The following is a 16838-nucleotide window of genomic DNA, read 5'->3' on the forward strand; positions in this document are numbered from 1 at the left end:
CTGAAAGCATTTCCATAGATATCTGTTGTAGGCTGCCTGGGATGCCCTATCATTCTATTCAGTATCACTACATAACAAATGAGCAGCATTACATGCAGTCTGGCACTCTTCAGGTAATGGGGGTTTCAAGCAGTTTGGATACCTATTTGCAGTACAGAGTTAATTGTTTTGTTTTTTTGCAAAGAATGTTACATATTTTTAATGTTAAAAAACAACAACCTTTGATGCTGATTATACAGTTAGGTTAAGATAAACGAGTGTCAGCAGAGCACTGTGTCTTGAGTGAAATGGGTCTTGTTGGAAGGTATTTTGTACAATTACAAAAATACATAAATGTTCCTTAATGTTTAGTGGAAAAAACTAAAAATTTAAATCTCAACTTGAAATCAGTCAAAAATTGGCAAATGTAGTTCTAGCTATTAGTAGTACAGGGTGTACAGTATTTGCTAATGCCCAAGTTAGATACCCAAGTCATTATACAAAAATAATATATAAATGCATTTATTTCTATGTTTTTGCCATGCAGATGGGTGGTATGGAGGCAGTGATCACAGGCCTAGCAGATGATTTTGTTATTCTGAAGAGACATCGGAAACTCTTTACCTTCCTAGTCGCTGTCATTACATTCCTATTGGCTTTGCTGTGTATAACAAATGTGAGTAATAAAATCCTAAACATAACTTTTACTTCATCATTTGTTTGTATAGTGGTTATAATTTAATCGAAAAACACACATCCTTGGAAGATACAGAATTTAATATGAAGGCGCTATGAAAAAAATAGAAATATTTATTTTAGTATCTATCTTCTCTTCCATAGCAGTTTTTTCTTAAATGCTCTTGACAAATGTTGCTGATGATGGCCTCTGGGAAATTATTTTACTAGTTTTATTTATTTTTAACTTATACTCTGGCTTTTTGCAATATGAAATGAGGTCAGTCACTTTTGTACACATATAGGTTCTACTAGTGGTTTATGCTGGTTAATGGTCACTGTTAGTATTCTAGAGAGGCCTTCACAAATGAGCTATGAGTTTGCTGTGTGAAGCCAACAGTTATTGCCCAAACTTTATCCCCAATATTCAATGTTGTCTACGTGAGGGTAGATGAAAGAGCAGAGATTGGACAAGCAAAAGAGCAGGTGGAACAGGTTCTTAAAGGTTAAAAAACTAGAGCTGTGGAAACAGAGGTTTGAGTGATGTCCACAGATAGCTGGATCAATAACAATCAGAATATCAGAGAACAGAGTCATTATCAGAGCAGAGACTTGTTGCTCGGGTCCTTAACTACTTCTTAGGTGAATGGCAAAGAGTTAAACTGGGAAACTTGATTACATGTGTGGCCAGAGAGTAGTACTTATAAGGAGCAAACAGAGATATGTACTAGTGCCTAATTTTGTGTACAAACACATGAGCATACCCAAATGAAGGGGATCCTAGTCTCCCAGCCACCAGTTACCAGACATGGTAGGATGCCACAGATGCAAAGTATTCTGTTCCATAACTCTCCCATTCCACAAAATAATGCAACTTTGTAGATAATATTGAAATTCTTAGCTCCTTTCACTGGGCAAGGCTTGTGCCAAATGTGTACCATAGTTATCATTACTAAATATATATATATATATATATATATATATAGAGAGAGAGAGAGAGAGAGAGAAATGGGTTTACCGTGAATACCTTTCTGATAATATCCAACTCTACCCAGGGAAATGTTATATTATTTATTGTAGGACATATATGGTTTGTTTCCTGTCACAGATAATTAAATAACTTTTCAATTTCCAAAAGAAAATATAAAAGTGCACTTTTCCATGATGCCATAGCTGGCTTATGTCTGCCGATTATATATACATAATTTTATTCTGTGCTTCTATCTTTTTTATTGATACTGTATATGTGTACTTTATTGAAGTATATATGTGTACTTTACTGTAAGTATGGGCTATTGATTTAAGTGTGTGATTTTTATTCAAGGTGTATTGATTTTATTGTGTTTACTGCTGTATGATATTGTGTAGTGACATTTTACATGTGGACAGTCATGTCCTGTGGCGATGGCATTTAAAGGGTTAAAGAAACATGGTTAACATGATGTGGTTTCCGAGACAAGGAAAATATTAGAAATGCAGATAGATGAGTAGTTTGAGCTGAAAACGCTACTGGATTTACTGGCTGAAGATTTTGATGTGGTTCAATAAAGAGATGTAACTTTTTTAATTTTAGTATATGCCTGCAAACATGTGAGAGCTGGCAAATGTTAGCCCAGGGGGCAAGACTCGACTCAGCAGCATATTAGGAACACTTTAAAGGGGAAAAAAATGCAGGTGGCCCAGTGACCTAGCCCTAGATAGCCTACTTTGGGACCGGCCTAGGGGGCAGATGCTCCTCAGCCCATCCAGCCCCTGCCTGCAATGGTTTTTAGTGAGCAAATCCTTTAACAAGGGGAGCTGGCTTTCTGTCTGAATGGATTTAAATTCTTTTATTATGAAGTCAACAAATGCTAATTTAAAAGATAAAGAGGGTACTGGCAAACTGGGATGAGCTACAAAGACTTTGTAGTTTCGTTAGTAGACAATGGGGTAAATGTATGGACCTCCGGATTCTTCAACTCCGGCGAGTTCAGCGTCTTCAGCGCTTAAATTTAAAGCAGCGCTACCTTGTAAAGGGAATTCTCCCTTTTACAAGGCAGCGCCACTTTAAATTTAAGCGCTGTAGACGCTGAACTCGCCGGAGTTGAAGAATCCGGAGGTTCATACATTTACCCCAATGTGTTTGTTTGTGAATATGATTATTCTGGAAGATCATGCTCCAGGAATAATACCCACTAAATTCTTGTTAAAACTTCTTATGCAGTGTACAGGATAACTATTTACCCTATCATTAAGCAAATTTTAAATACAATTGGGAGTTCTAAAAAACAAGTTAACATTTTTATAATCAGGAGAACACTCCTTAAGAAAGAGAGTTTATACTTTTAATTAGCAAACTTTAATCAAAAATGCAAAGCAATAGATAGTGAAGCACATGTTTTGCAAGCAAATCTCTTTAATCAAGATCTGTAGCAAAAATAGATGATAAACATCCTTGGATGATTGATAAACCAGGCCTGTTAGAAGCAATGGGGAAAAAAAACTATTCACTTATTTGTGCTGGGTGGTACTTTCCAAGCCATGAAAGAAGCTTGATATTTAATAGAGATTCACCTGAAGTAAACAGGTGGAGATAACATCTTACGTACAGTGGTATAGAAAAGTAAATATTTAACAATAATTTAATATTTAGTCATTCTCAGGAAATAAATAATAGATTGATATTGTTTATCATTAAAGTTAGTAATTTCATATTACCTTTTACTATATTTAAAAACACATATATGTATGGCCCAAATATATGGGACTCTCACTGTTTAGAATTAGGACCACCCTATTAGCAAAAGCTCCGTGCAGTGGCGGGTGGCTTAACATACATTTGCAAATGTGTGCAACTGAGACTTTTGCATTTTTATGTAGAAGTTGAAATGGCAGCTCCTTTGCTGGCTATAACAGTGTGCTGGGCGATTTTTCTCTGTGTTTGTTCCTTTCAGGATAACCCCACTCTTTCAAGCACCTGCTATGAGCCTATAAATTGATTGAGAAACTTCCACTTCTGTATTATATTTATTAGTAACAGTTTTTTACATATAGAACTGTCAGGACAGCAGCAGAAGGTAAGAAGGAACTAAATAGGCATGTTATAAATTAAATCCAAAGCATACTTTTCAAAGTTAGGCCATCACATTTTCCTTCATATTATTTCTAGGGGCATATTCAATTCCGATCCCGATCCGCGGGATCGCGCCGGAACGGGCGTGAACCTAATCCGCGGTACCGCAATAACGTTATTGCGGTACCGTATTACCGGCAGTATTGCGCATTTTACCGCGGATCGGATCGGAATTGAATATGCCCCCTAGAGTCTTTTTAAATCAGGGGTGTTGCAAGATTTTTATAAAATGCATCCAATAAAGTACCTCTGAATAGAGCTTACAGAAATTATTGTTTTCCCTGGTGGCCTTTTCAAATAAAGTTATAGTAGTAACTGAGATGTGATAAGGATTGTTGATGCAACTTGTTTTGCTTGCACTTCTTTTGGATTAAAGAACACTGGAGCATGGGTATATCTATATCCATATCTATATCTATGTATATTAAGCATGTTAACTAGCATGTTTTAATGAGCCTCTCAGGCTTGTGAATGTTTCCTTTAAGTCTCTATATCATCAACCATGTCAAACTTTTCCTGGAGACAGTCTGTTCTTTGTTAATAAGACTAGCATCCATATCAGTTGAGATATATTCAGTCATGTTGTCTTAATCATGAATTGGTTGAGGTCTTAAATCTTCCCGATTCCTTTTAACTTCTGTTCCTCGCTCTGTCTGTACAGTATAAGATCTTGGTGCTACTTGCACTTGCACAGTGCCTTTCTGTATCCAAATGTTTCTATCAGAGTCTCTGAGATGGACTTGGACTCCTGTTCTAAGGTCAGACAGACTATTTGCCCTTCTATCATGGAACTTCTTCTGTTTCACCTGTTATTGTTCCTTTGCTAAGTTTGACTAATGTTGAATCATGCGCTTTAAGCAGGTCTTCATGTATTGGAAGATTTGCTCTATTCCTATTACCCATTAACATTTGCGCTGGAGAAAGTTCATTTTGCACTCTGGTAGAGACTTATGTAGGAATCTTCTGACCATCATGTGCTTTCTTCATAAAGTTCTTTATAGTTTTCACCAATCTTCATGCCAGTCCATGTGATCTGGGATAATTGGGACTTGATGTAAGAGCAAATTTGGGGCACTATTTCCCACTAGTCTTCGTTGTCATAAATGTTCCCACTATCATAATTTTTTTTGTGTACAGAGACCATTATTTCTCTTTATGTTATTTTTATTTATTTTTACCTATTTATATCCTACTTTAGCAATTTCTGCTCCAGGAGATCGGGGGGAGGTGGGCATTGGGGGGTGGGGCTAGGCGAATTGCGTCATTTGGCCTTGCCCCCTAAACTGACAACACATTTCCTGGCCTATTACATCAGGGGACGGGGCCACAATGACGTGCAAATTGCATCACTAAGCCCCACCCCCTACCAATTTGCTATTGAAGTTGCTGGAAATTGGAAGGTAGCCCTGTTCTCCCGGGAGTCTGGGAGGACTCCCATAAACTCAGGAGTCTCCCGGACATTCCAGGAGAGTAGGCAGCTATGATTTATATCACCCATAGATGACAAAGAAACAGTGCCACCTAGGAGATGTTTCTATAATGTACATTTACTAGAGAAAATATCACTTTACTAGAAAATTTTACAGTATTTCTCTTACAGTGCTGTACAAAAATATGGCCTGTCCAAATGAATTTATAATTTTAAAGGTGTGAGGAACAAATGATAAAGAAAGTAGTGAAATCAGAGATACACAGAGCACTGGGAATATTATCTCTCTTTGAGAATAAAAATAGTTTCCAATTGGTTTTGTGTTTGTTGATCCTTGAATAAGCTGTTACACTTTAGGGAGAATTGGCTCTCACAAGAATATATTTTTATAAAAAACGTTTTATTTATTTAATTGTATTTAATCAAAATATATACTCTTAAGTAATATGAAAATATACATAGTTATATGTACTAAAAAATAGTATTTAGTAGATTGAGATAAAAAATATTAATGGCATAAACAGTATTAGAACTGTTACAGATGTACTTTAAGAACTACACTGAAGTTGGTAATTAGGGAGAATTTCCACACAGATACCGAGTCCCTTGCAATTAGCACTGTTAAGGAAAGCAATACAGTTACTTATTCTGTCCATTGGAGCGCTCAGCAATAGACACATTCATTTCAATGAGGGTTTTTTTTTATTCCTTTTCATGTCTCGACATCCCAATGTCCTGAATTCGCTGGTACTTCTACTACCCTGTTTGACCATAGAACATGTTACTGGCCGCTTGTGCTCTGTGCAAATAAAAACTTCATCCTCAGTCCTGCCGCCAGTCGATGATTCAGTTATATTTAACATGGGTCACCTGGATTACCAAACTTTTTCAGAGCTTCCACACTGTATTTTTAAATTTCCTTATTCTATATAATTTGTAGACTATAGAACTGGGACAATGGTGGTGATAATTTGTTTTGTTCTGTGTTGTGCTTGTGGTTTAATATATTTTGTGTGTAACAAAAATGATAGAGGATTTGTAGACAGAACAAAAATGATAGGTGGAATTCCAGGTAGAATATTTCAGGTCAAATTCTGCCCCAGAAATGTTTTCAATCCTGTCAATTTTCCAAATTTGATGAAAAGTTCTGTTTTACTTAAAGAAAATCTGTTTAATGTTACAGATGCAGCATGTTTTATCATTAATAAATGCACATTCTGGCATGAAGAGTATGCATCACATTCATAATTCTGCAGAATGCATGTGAATTTTCTCTGGCTCTTTGTTACAAGTCAAGTGAATGTGTGTCTTGGGTATTATTACATAATATCAAGAACAAGAAGCATTAAAAATGCACTACATTGCAAAATAAATGTGCACTAAAATGCAAATATTTATTATTTGGTACTATGATTTTTCTTTTGATATCTGTTTATATGTGCTTAACATGCACACACAACTTAAAATGAGTATTGTAACACCAATATGTACCATACTTTCCTACTCTCCTGGAATTTCTGGGAGGTTCCCGAATCTCTGGGAATCTTCCCGCACTCCCAAAAGAGTAGGCACCCCTCCTAGATCCTAAAAAATGCCAAAATTCACGGCATTGAATTTCGGGGGGCAGGGCTTAATCACATCATTAAGCCCCCCCGCCACGCGATTTAATGCTGTGAATTTAGACATTGCGTAGAGGGGGCGTGGTGATGCCTTTCTGTCACCATAGCCACGCCCCCTCCTTCCCCTGTCACATGACCTGTCCTCCCGGAGGACACAGTCACAAACTCGGTATGCGGTATGGTATGTATGCAGACATACAGAGCCTGAGTCATTAAAGGAGAGCAAAGCATGAAAAAAAGAGTAAGTTTTCACCTGAGCAAAACCATGTTGCATTGGAGGGGAAGTAAATTTAAAATGTGGGGACGGATTTATAGTTTGGGTAGGGCATGTCCTAGATTAACTTTCAATTTCAGTGTACAAATAAAACTATCAAGTATTTGTGTGCTATATGAAAAATAACAGCCAGTATTTTCATTACATGCAAAATAATCAACTAATTTGCACCCCTAGCATTGTAAAATGGTTTTACACAGAAAATTTACTCAATTTTTTGCTTAACTTTATTTACTCAAAACCAAGGTGTCACCTTTCCTTTATAATCAGTGGCGCACGCAGGGGGGGGTTTCTGAGTCTCTAGAAACCCCCCCCCTGCGCTAACTAAGTGGCCACTGTCCTATACAGCAGCCGCGGCGCTGTCAAAGAAGCGTCCGCGGCGGTGCTGTATTGTATACAGCACCGCCGCAGACGTTTCTTAGACAGCGCCGCGGCTGCTGTATAGGACAGCGCTGGCGAAACGCATGCGCAGCAGCTCTCTCTCGGTTTTGTTTTTTTGTTTTTGGGTCGGCGGGGAGAAACCCCCCTTCCCCCGACAATCCTCCGTGCGCCCCTGATAATTACCCATTTTTTATGTGAGCCTGTTTATAGGTATTTATAAAATATTTATATTTAATTTTGGCTTGCAGACACAATTTCTAAAATGTTAATTGACGAATGTGTTGCTAAGGAACTTTATTTGGAGAGAAAACATAATTCCGATTACACATTTAATTCACACTGCCTAATGAGATCCAGATTTAACTGGATCTATCGCATGTATTAAAAAACGTTGATCAAAATTTGTTAAAGGGCAGTTTGGCCACATGGGGAATACAGTTAATTATTTTTCACAGTGCAATTTAATTTAATAAATAAGTTGCACAACAGCTTTATAAACTGCAAACTACATTTACTGGTGTGTCTTGACAAACATTTGTATACATGTTGCAAAATATGGTGTATCATCAAAGGGTTATTTTTGAAGATAGAGGTTGCAAAGAAAAATTTGCAAACTGAATTAAAAAAAACTTCATTGCCGTTTTTCCTTCTAACAATAACTTAATTAAATAACCGACATCGTTATATACGGTTAACATAAAATGTTCCATTTATGGGAAATAGCAGAAAAAATAGTTTCAGGTGATTGTTTTACAATCCACATTTTTCCTATCCTATAGTATATTAGTTTGTGTGAGTAATTTCCGGGTCAATGGTTAGCTATCTAGCAACTAATACATGGTTTATTATGAGTTTATTTCAGCATCTGATGTAGATGATGCTTACATGATAGATATTGAATAAGTGCAATATGACAAGCTCATCGTCCTACCTGGTTCTTTAATTTCCCTGATGTTTAGTAGTCCAGGTGATGCATTTTTAGATATGGATTTAGACACAAAACTGTAATAATAATTTTCTATAACAGTAGATTTACCATAGATGAGCATGCTCCTGTCTTTACCTGGTTTGGTTAGTCTCAAACCAGTCACAAGAATTATGTAATATGTATGAACTTATCACCAAAAGGTGATAAACATAATGCATTTATTCATGCTTATGTAGATAAACAAAATTGCGCTAGAATTCTGGATGGTTTGGGCTTGCCTGAAGACAATTTAAGAAAAACTGTTTAAACAAGTTATACATTTACAGTACCAATTGCATATTTACACAGATTTATTGCTTAATTAATATATATTTTTTACATTCAATGACAGGGTGGAATCTACGTACTCACACTCCTGGATACATTTGCTGCAGGAACATCAATTTTGTTTGCTGTTTTAATAGAGGCCATAGGAGTATCATGGTTTTATGGTATGTATAATATGCATGTACAGTAGCAAAATATGTCTTTTTTCAGACTATGTCATATATATATATATATATATATATATATATATATATAGGCAAAAGCAAAGGGATAGGGCGCCAATAGTGTAGTATTATTAAAATGATCGCATTACTTGATGGCCAATTGTGCGTACCAAAATGGAACATAATGTGTGTATTTAGTTAATTAAGTCCCAATCTTCTAGCAACCTCAGAGGCGAGGTGATCATAAAAACATATAAGACAGAAGTGGAGAGCTTTGTGCTAGCACCATGTGCACCAGACCCGTCCAAAGATATATATGCGTACCAGAAATAAAAACTTTATAGCTTATCTGTTTGTAGTCCTGAGATCCTCATATATTCACTGTCATTATCATAACAAAGATAGTCGAAATCAGTGAATTATCCAATCATTTAAACTAAATACCACGGTACCTCCAGACATATTGTGTAGAGCTGTAAATATACAAAGACAATCTTCTTGCATAGTTTGAAATGTCCTCCTCACAGCAAACAGACAGAGCATATATATATATATATATATATATATATATATATATATATATATATATATAAATATACAACAATAAACAAATGGCGCTCACAACAGTGATGTGTGAGTATAATATGCTGAAAAGTCCACCTCTTCCACATATGGAGGCAGCCTTCCTTAAAATGGTTGGTAAGTCCAGAGTGAATAGATAGGTATAATACAGGAATCGGCGCACAATGGTGTGATAATATTGGATGGTTAACCAAAGTTCAGTGGATATATATATAGTCCATAGTAAAATAGTATCTCAAGTTTCTGAATAGTCCTCTAGGACCAATATTATAAGTCCAGTCTTGTATGCATAGAAAGGATAGAAAAACAGAAAAAACAGAGAACTAGTGTGTGTTAGTGATAACCCATCACCATATGTAAACACACCAGAGAAATAATAATAAATAGCTTATCTGTATAAATTGTTCTTATTCAGAAGCAGGAAACCGCTTATCTCTATAACCGCTTATCAGTAAAATATAACCAGCATTTCAGGCATCACGATCTTTCTCCGAAAACCAGCATAAGCTAGGTACACACTACACGGTTTTCGTCCAATAATTGGCTTAATCAGCAGTGTGTGTAGTGACACAATGATCGAAAGTCTGCCCAAATGGACGATTGTCGCCTCATTTGGTTGGTCGTACTGTTTAATATTTTCGTTCCAATCTCGTTTCCGTTGTGTAGTGTGTATAAACTTACGTCCGATCCACGACAATTCTCCGATACTTCCTCGACCTGGGGGGCGTGTGTATGTAAATTTTCTGATGTCTGTCCCAGTCCCACGTGGTGCGGTATCACTGACTTGTGTTTTGAATCGATGTGTATTGCACCTGTCTGGCTGCAGACCATTACACGTGTATAAAGCACGTGTGTTATTACCCTTTGCGTCTATGTTGGCAATGTATTCATATTTACTTTTTATAAACTTTAACCTTTATAAAATATTAAAGTTATATTAACCTTTATTAACTTATAATTGTGAAATACCCAGAATAAACCACACAGTGTTCATGCAACATTTTTATTGTAGGAAAAAAAGGTACAAAATTTTTTACACACACAGATGTCTGAAAGATCCGCATGAGACGTGAGCGCGCCCATACCAATCAGAGTGCAGAGTACTGCAGAGTATTATTTTTAGTATTTAGTATTTTTAAAGGTGCTACTGGTTTGTGGCAGAACAGGTCTTGATGCCGCTTGGGTTTTTAGTCCCTTTGATTTCTTTATCTACGATACAAGGAAATAAAAAAATGTTTACCATTTAACTTCTATATCTGTAATTTATATTCAACGACATAAATACTCTCATTTTCAAACCTTGCACACTGCTCGAGATCAGTTTATATTTTGGTCCCTGTGGCGAAATCGCAATAATAGTGGGCTTAACCTCCATACATTCTAGAAAACAGGCGCCATTTTGGTTATTATAATGGTCCAGGTATGTGCCCAAAGCATTTAGCTATCTACACATGTTCACTGAAATACCTTTGTGTCGAACTTCTTTTGTATATTTTTCTTTTTCAATTTTTTCTTGTTTGCTAACAGGTGTAACATTAATGGTAAGAGTGTTATCTAAACAGGCCTTCTCACCGTTAATTCTTCATTCTGACATTAAAAAAATTAGGTTACAAATTAGGCGTTTACATTGCTTTATGTGACACTAGAATGAAATAAAGTCCTTCAAGCAGGTACACTACATGTGCTACTGACCTTTTTTAATGTCGTTGTCGTCCTGGTCCAGTACGTTTACCATCATCTCCACCTCTCTTGGGCTCATTGGCTTTGCTCTTTGCTCTTTTTGAGCATCTACATCCCCCACCTTAACTTTTCCAACATTTTTTGGCCCTTCCAGCACCATCTCTGACTCTGTCTCCGTCTCCATAGCTGCAACCCCCACTGACACCTTCCCCTCACCCGCAACCCCCACTGACACCTTCTCCTCAAACTTAACACCCACTAACACTTGCTCACTCGGCATCTTCTCACACTCCTCGGCACCAAACAGGTTCCTCCATCATTTTATACACTCAGACATGGGCGTTCGTTTCTGCTGTGGACCAATCAGCTATGATGCACGCCGAGAATGGAGCATTCCATTACATACAAAGGGATTTTATTATTAGGGAATAATCATTGCATTGCGCTTGAGCAGTTAAATGTTTTTCTAAATTTTATGTATGTTACTAAACTTCTATTTTATATGAATGAATGAAGAGTCAGTGTTGCCTTCTCTTTTTATGCAGCTTTGGGTGTTAACTATAGCGAAAGCTCTGCCCCTTTATGCTAATGTCTTTGGTATCTCGTCACATTTCCCACAAATGTCGCTTCAGTGTGTACGAAATTAAAATCATTGCTCACGACAACATGGCTGTAAAAAGTCGCTAAAGGGACGTCCGCTCTTCCCTTTATCATCCTAAACAAGGCTAGTGTGTATGCAGTCCACGGACTGAGCGATCGGACCATCGATCGCATGTAAAATCGCTCGGCATAAAAAGTTGGTTGAAATTTCTGTAGTGTGTACCTAGCTATAGTCAGCACATCTGTATGTCTGCTCCTCAGTCATACACCAGTCACAACATCTCTCCTCCACTCATCAGATATGGGGAAACAAGATAATGTACCATTTAAAAAAAAATCAGGTATTTAATTAGCAAATGATATAACATGCGCACTCACACTAAATCAATAAAAAAAAATATATATGTAATTATCTGTGTATTTATATATGTATATATATATGTATTTGCATATATATGTAAATATCTATATGTATATGTATATATATGTATATATCTATATGTATATATACATACGTATATGTATATGTATATATATATATATATATATATAGGTATATATATGTCTATATACATATTTATCTATATATATACATATATATGTCGGTGTGTGTATGTATATATATATATATATATATATATATATATCCAAAACCATACTAGTAGGTTAATTGGCTGCTATCAAAATTAACCCTAGTCTGTCTCTCTCTCTCTGTACGTCTGTTTGTTTGTGTGTGTGTGTGTGTGTGTTAGGAAATTTAGACTGTAAGCTCCAATGGGGCAGGGACTGATGTGGGTGAGTTCTCAGCGCTGCGGAATTAGTGGTGCTATATAAATAATTGGTGGTGATTACGATAGATATATATATATATATATATATATATATATATATATATATATATATATATATATTAACAGTGGGCCTGATTCATTAAGGACTGTAGAGCAAAGAAATCAGTAACTTTGCACCTTGGCAAAATCATGTTGTAATTGTCATGTTGCAAATTAGTTAATTGTTTTGCACACAAGGAAAATACTGACTGCTTTTTCATAGAGTATACCAATACTTGATACTTTATTCTTACACTGACATTTGATCTAGGCCATGCCCTATCCCAATTATAAATTTGTCCCCATATTTTCAATTTACCTCCCCCTTCAATGCAACATGGGTTTGTCCAGGTGCCAAGCTACTCATTTTTTTTGCTTTACTTTCCTTATTGAATCAGGCCCAGTGTTCGAAGTGGTCTGGTATACGTTGGTATGCCATACCAACACTTTTTCTGCTGTCTTTATTGTAAAGCTATCAAATTTCATTCACTTACATTTTCCATGCCACTTTTATATAAATTTTCATTGAAGCTCTTCCACTCAAACTTCAAAAAGCAATGAAATTACGACGATTAAGGCAGAAGCTTTAATGGATGTGTTCCTGGCACACTACAGGCATGGTATGCCATCACATTCTGTGGTTAGCTGCAGATTCAGCACTATCATGGCGTGAAACCTTATTTGGAATTGTTAAACCGTAGGGTCTTTTAGTTTATGGAATTTCATGTAATTTTATAAAGTGAAAATATTTAGGCTATTATGATATCAAATTCAGAAACATAGAATATAACGGCACATAGGAACCATTTGGCCCATATAGTTTCCAATATTTTTCTAAATCCCTAATTTCTAAGCATATTTAAATTATTTTATTAGATTAGCCTCTACCACCTCTGTTGGATACCTACTTGACCTATCCAGTACTGTTTTGATAAAGTAATTTACCACAACTATTTCTATGGTCTACTCGTGCATCTACTATTTCTCTGTCCAACTTTCCAGTTTGTACAAATCCTTTTACAGCAACATACTATCCACTACCATGTTTATAATATGACATAGTTTAGTGCTATCTGTAAATCTTGGCATCAGGTGTTAGTGTTCTATCAGGTCATAACATACACATGCTAAAATGTATACAGCCCAATATTGATCACTGCATTAAACCACCATAATAAGAATTGTAACCCAGTCTGAATACCGAATAAGTTCCATTTAGACAATTCTCTGTTTTATATTCTTAAGCCACTTATCTACCGATGTATGTATTGGTAATATTACACAAAACATTATACAGCATTATTTCATCCTTTGTGAAAACCATTGGGAAAGGACATGCCTCCAAATAGTTTAACTTTGTCATTTGTTGTTGCATGCCTCCCAAAAATGGACCTGGTTGTGAAATGCTGTGGTTGTGCCTCTGTAACGTCGGAGTATGCCACATTGCTTGGGGGCATGCATTGTACCGCTGAAGTGCTATGTCTACCTCACTGACTCTCCAATACACTCAGAACACTTCCACATTACCACATGTTTAGTGGCAGATCCACGTGGGTGGGACACACTTCCCAACTGTCCGCAGGGTAGGCACCTAGAATTGGGATGTATGGTACATGGTTGTGTAATTAAGCATTAAGGGCCTGATTCATTAAGGATCTTAAATTAAGAAGTTTCTTATTTAAGTCTCCTGGACAAAACCATGTTACAATGCAAGGGGTGCAAACTAGTTTTCTGTTTTGCACATAAGTTAAATACTGACTGTTTTTTCATGAAGCACACAAATACTTGATAGCTTATTTGTACACTGAAATTTAAAGTTGATATTTGTGTGCTACATGAAAAAACAGTCAGTATTTAACTTATGTACAAAACGGAAAACTAATTTGCACCCCTTGCATTGTAACATGGTTTTGTCCAGGAGACTTAAATAAGAAGTTTCTTAATTTAAGATCCTTAATGAATCAGGCCCTACGTCTTTGGAATTTAATAAATTCATTATCTAGCACAAGATACATTTACAAATGTCCCTAGTTTAAGAGATCCACTGGAGGCACAGTAAGAGCTATGGAAATGGGGTAGATCTGGGTAGTATAATAGTCCCAAAGTCAACTAGTTCTTTGAAATATCTGAAATATTTGTGGTGCATAGCTAGCATGTATTATAACAAAGCCAATCATATTAACACATTCTGTTGACTTAAATCCACTTTCTATTCACATACCAACTAATCCATGTTGGTAAATTAATTGAAAAAACTACTGTTAAAAGCACAGTTAAGTCTCTATTCAATATAAGAAAGTGGGCTGAGTTTAAAATAAAAATGATAAGTTTTGTTTGGAGTTTAAAAAAAGTATTGGGTCACTCAGGCGGTGATGTTAGGGAAGCATTTTGACACACAGAAAGATGGAATGATTTCACAGAAAGAGGAGGTGTAAATAGAGAACAGTAGGGAGCCAAGAACAGAGCCCTGGGGAAAAACATTAGCAGCATGAAGAGGAGAGAAGCAAGAATTAGTAGGAGTCACCTGTGATATAGGAGGCAATTCAGGAGAGGCATTGTTAGGAACTCCCAAGTCAGTACAGTGAAACTCGGGAACTACTCAGAAGGCCAGGTGTTCGCTGGAGCCCCTAGTGGTGGGGACAGACTGGGCTGCGGGCCGACCGAGGGTCGAGTAGCGTATACTGACTTAAAGGAGTTTCCCAGAAGTGGAGTGATTGGTGGACTGTAGTATAAGAAGAATCCAAGGTCAAAAGGTCACAGGCACAGATGCAATGTCCAAGGGCAAGCGAAGGGTCAAACTCACAGGCAGAGAAGCAAAATCCGAATTCTAGGCAAAGGTCAAGGTCAGAAGAGAAGGGTCACAGGTCCAATAACAAGCAGCGGTCAAACATGGGTAGTCAAATCTAAGGTAGCAGGAACCAAAACGAATAGTACAAGCAGGCAGCAGGACTGAGGACAGAACGCTATAACCGGCAGTGAGGCTCCAGACCTCACTGCCTTAAATGTACAGATGAGACAATCAGAGTCTTGCTCTGAAAATACTTCCAGGAGCTGATTAATGAATAAATCACAGTCTAATAGCCAGCAGGCTATTAGATCTTCCTGCGCACGCGCCCAGCTGTCCCCTGTTGCCGGGACGCGGCGCTACAGTGCTGGGCGTCCGGCCGTTGCCTCAGCAACGGTCGGGAGTTAGAAGGAAGTGACGTCCCGGTCGTCATGGTGACGGCCGGGACGCTGGGGCAGGCAGGAAGCGAGCCGCGGAGGCTATGAGTACCGCCACGGCACGTGACAGGCATGCATCCAAAGAAATGAAGGGTGTCAATGAGAAGTGAGTGACAGTGAGGACAGTGTTGAAAGTGTTAGAAAGGTCATGGATCATGAGAAGTGAGCTTTTGACTTGGCTACAAGTAGATCACTGCCCTCTTCACTCTACCAAAACTTCCCTTACTTTGGTGAGGGAAGTTTTGGTAGAGTGAAGAGGGCAGAACCCAGACTGTTAATTTGTTAATGATAATCGGAGAGGACAAAGTGGGTCAAGAGGTTCAATACAAGAATTTCAAGAATTTTGGAAGCAGAGGGGAGCAGAGAAATCGGGTGGTAGTTGGAGAGAGACTAAGGGTCAAGATAGGGTTTTTTGCGAATGGGGAAAATAAGAGCAGGCTTGAAGGTGGATAGGGGAAGATGAAACATGTGAGCAAGGTGCAGGCAAACAATGATGGAGAGGGAGTGGAGGAGTTTGGAGGAAACAGGTTTGACGGGCACAATGTGTGTGAAGAGGAAGAGAGTTAAGTGAGGATCTTGAAATCGGTTACAGGAGAGAAAGAGGTGAGGTTGGGAGACGGAAGGGGGTGTCCTCGGGGTAGGTCTTGCAAGAGGAGATTTTGTGGTGGATGTTGTCAATTTTGTGCTTAAAGTAACATGGCAAAGTATGAGTGATTGAAGAAGGGTCAGTTGATGAGAGAGGACAGAGAAATTGACAGCATCAAAGAGGGGGCGCGGGTTGCAATATTGTTTATATATAAACAATAATGCATCTAAATAGATAAAAGAGTATCTTAAAAATACACATATAACACACATATAAAAAAATGACTAAATGTGATCTCAAGATGATAAAAACAAACACAAGTGTAAGTTATGAAACAGCGCTGTTCTAATAACTTTGAAAAATGATAAAACTCAAGAACTCATTTCATTTTGTAATCTTCAAGATCACTAATCAGAGTTCATCAACTAAGAAAATGACATGTAGAGACTC

At 37.3% G+C, this 16838-nt stretch overlaps 1 protein-coding gene across 1 annotated transcript in view; it reads left to right on the forward strand.

The window, feature by feature from the left end:
* Positions 1-16838, forward strand: part of SLC6A2 (solute carrier family 6 member 2) — a 548687-nt gene that overhangs the window by 436384 nt on the left and 95465 nt on the right. The window contains exons 9-10 of the mRNA XM_075188836.1: positions 527-655; positions 8789-8888. Coding sequence (XP_075044937.1) covers positions 527-655; positions 8789-8888 — 229 coding nt within the window. The remainder of the gene's footprint in view (positions 1-526; positions 656-8788; positions 8889-16838) is intronic.

Source organism: Mixophyes fleayi, chromosome 10, assembly GCF_038048845.1.
Source record: "Mixophyes fleayi isolate aMixFle1 chromosome 10, aMixFle1.hap1, whole genome shotgun sequence".
Lineage (NCBI taxonomy): Eukaryota > Metazoa > Chordata > Amphibia > Anura > Limnodynastidae > Mixophyes > Mixophyes fleayi.